Here is a 1,841-nt window from a genome sequence, read left to right on the forward strand (position 1 = left end):
TAATGTGTCCCGCGCCCTCATATGACCGTATGCATTGTACACGAGAAAGTAAGAAAGAAAGAACACAAAACTTGATAATGCTTCCATTACGCTTTTACAATTGAAGACCTCGGGAATAAACGGCATACAGGCACACGGGGAAAAAAATTTGAGGACTATCGCTTTCCTTTCAGTTGTCCATATTAATATTATGGACTACTATGAACTGCCGTTCTTACCACGTTAGCCATCAAGGGAAAAAAACAAAGGTGATTTTTTTCAGCTTCTCAGATCAAGTCTACATTAGGTAAGGGTTCAATATGTACTATAATGTTTGTAAAATTGGAGACCAAAGTAGTAAAAAATGATCTGTTGATCGTTACTCATAGATATAATACATAAAATGTAATATGCATTATGTCAAATACTGAGAAGGTAACAATCAGCATAACAACTTGCTAAAAATATCTGGATGGCATGATTGTTTTAGCATATGATATCACAACTAGGCTTGCGTAGTCTAATATGTGAAAAAATTACTGGTAAAATTGCAGACCAAGTTTGTAACCAAAAAATGATAATCTGTTGTTCGCAAGAACTAGATGTTATACTCTACACAAAAATGAATAGATCTTATCTCACACTGAAAGTGTTGGAACCAATGAATACCTTACTAAAGATATTTGTATGAAAAAATGAAAAGTTGTTTCCAGGATCTCAAATCACAGCTGGGCTTTGAAAGGGCTCAATATGCCCAACATTTACATTTAAATAAGGAGACCCAGGTTGTAAAACCAAGTATCTGTTGGCCACTACGGCTAAGCACACATAAATATAATTGGATTACATCAAACCCTGAAGGTTTAAGTTTAACAACCAACAAAACAACTTACTCAAGAAATTAGGAATACTACAATATAAAAGCAAAGTGGTTCTCAACATCTCAGATCACAGCTGATCTTGCTTTGGGTTTAATATGTACAACATTACATGTAAAATTGCAGACCAAATTTGGAAAAAAGTGATCTGTTAGTTCTCCCTACTAGATCTATATTTATAAATATTTTCCCAGTACTTCAGGTCACAACTAGGTTCGGTTAGGTTTAATATGTACAAAATAGTATGATCTGTTTGGCTGGGACAACAAAATAAAGAGACAAGTGGATTTTAAGATAAGACACTGAGAGTGTAGCAACCAACAAGACAACTTACTAAATATAGATCTATTAGGATTACAAAAATGGGAAGAAGTTTCTTGCATATCAGGTCACAACTAGGTTTGATAAGAGTCTAATAGGTAATAGGATTAATTTGAGTCTAAAAAGCCCAAAGCTACTTGCAAAATTTCAATCAAGGTTGTTAAACGAATCTGTAGGTCGTAACAGCTTAAAATACACAAAGTATAACCATGAAAATAACATCATACAGTTATGAATTGTGGTTGTTGTGTTGCTGCTGCTGTTGTTGTCGTTGTTGTTGCTGCTGCTGCTGTTGTTGCTGCTGCTGTTGCAGTTGTTGTTATTTTTGTTTGTTTGTTTGCTTGTAGGATGGGTTTTTTTCAGCTGTTCAGGCTCTCCACTCCGTTGGATCAATTCTATTGCAAACGGAAGTTAAGTTCAGCGCTTCTGCGTCTTAAATTATAATCTTACGTGTTACGTAATACATGTATGTGTAAATACATACCTGGGTGGAAGGCAGCTGTAGAGAAGAAGGTCTCGTTAGCGTAACTGGTCAGGGCTGATTTGTACTCTTTTTTGCACATGTTGAGGAAACCTTCGTTTCTGATCAAAAGAAAAAGATTAAAAGTATAGAAGAAGAAGAAGAAGAAGAAGAAGAAGAAGAAGAAGAAGAAGAAGAAGAAG

General features: G+C 35.1%; 1 protein-coding gene across 1 annotated transcript in view; it reads right to left on the reverse strand.

The window, feature by feature from the left end:
* Positions 1-617: 617 nt before the first annotated feature.
* The window catches only part of LOC101849908 (zinc finger MYND domain-containing protein 12), a 13,333-nt gene continuing 12,109 nt past the window's right edge, over positions 618-1,841 (reverse strand). Inside the window, exons 6-7 of the mRNA XM_013079536.2 lie at positions 1,663-1,760; positions 618-622 (exon numbers count right to left, since the gene is read on the reverse strand). Of these exons, the coding sequence (XP_012934990.2) occupies positions 618-622; positions 1,663-1,760 (103 nt within the window). The remainder of the gene's footprint in view (positions 623-1,662; positions 1,761-1,841) is intronic.

The sequence above is a fragment of the Aplysia californica genome, unplaced genomic scaffold (assembly GCF_000002075.1).
Source record: "Aplysia californica isolate F4 #8 unplaced genomic scaffold, AplCal3.0 scaffold00055, whole genome shotgun sequence".
Classification (NCBI taxonomy): Eukaryota; Metazoa; Mollusca; class Gastropoda; order Aplysiida; family Aplysiidae; genus Aplysia; species Aplysia californica.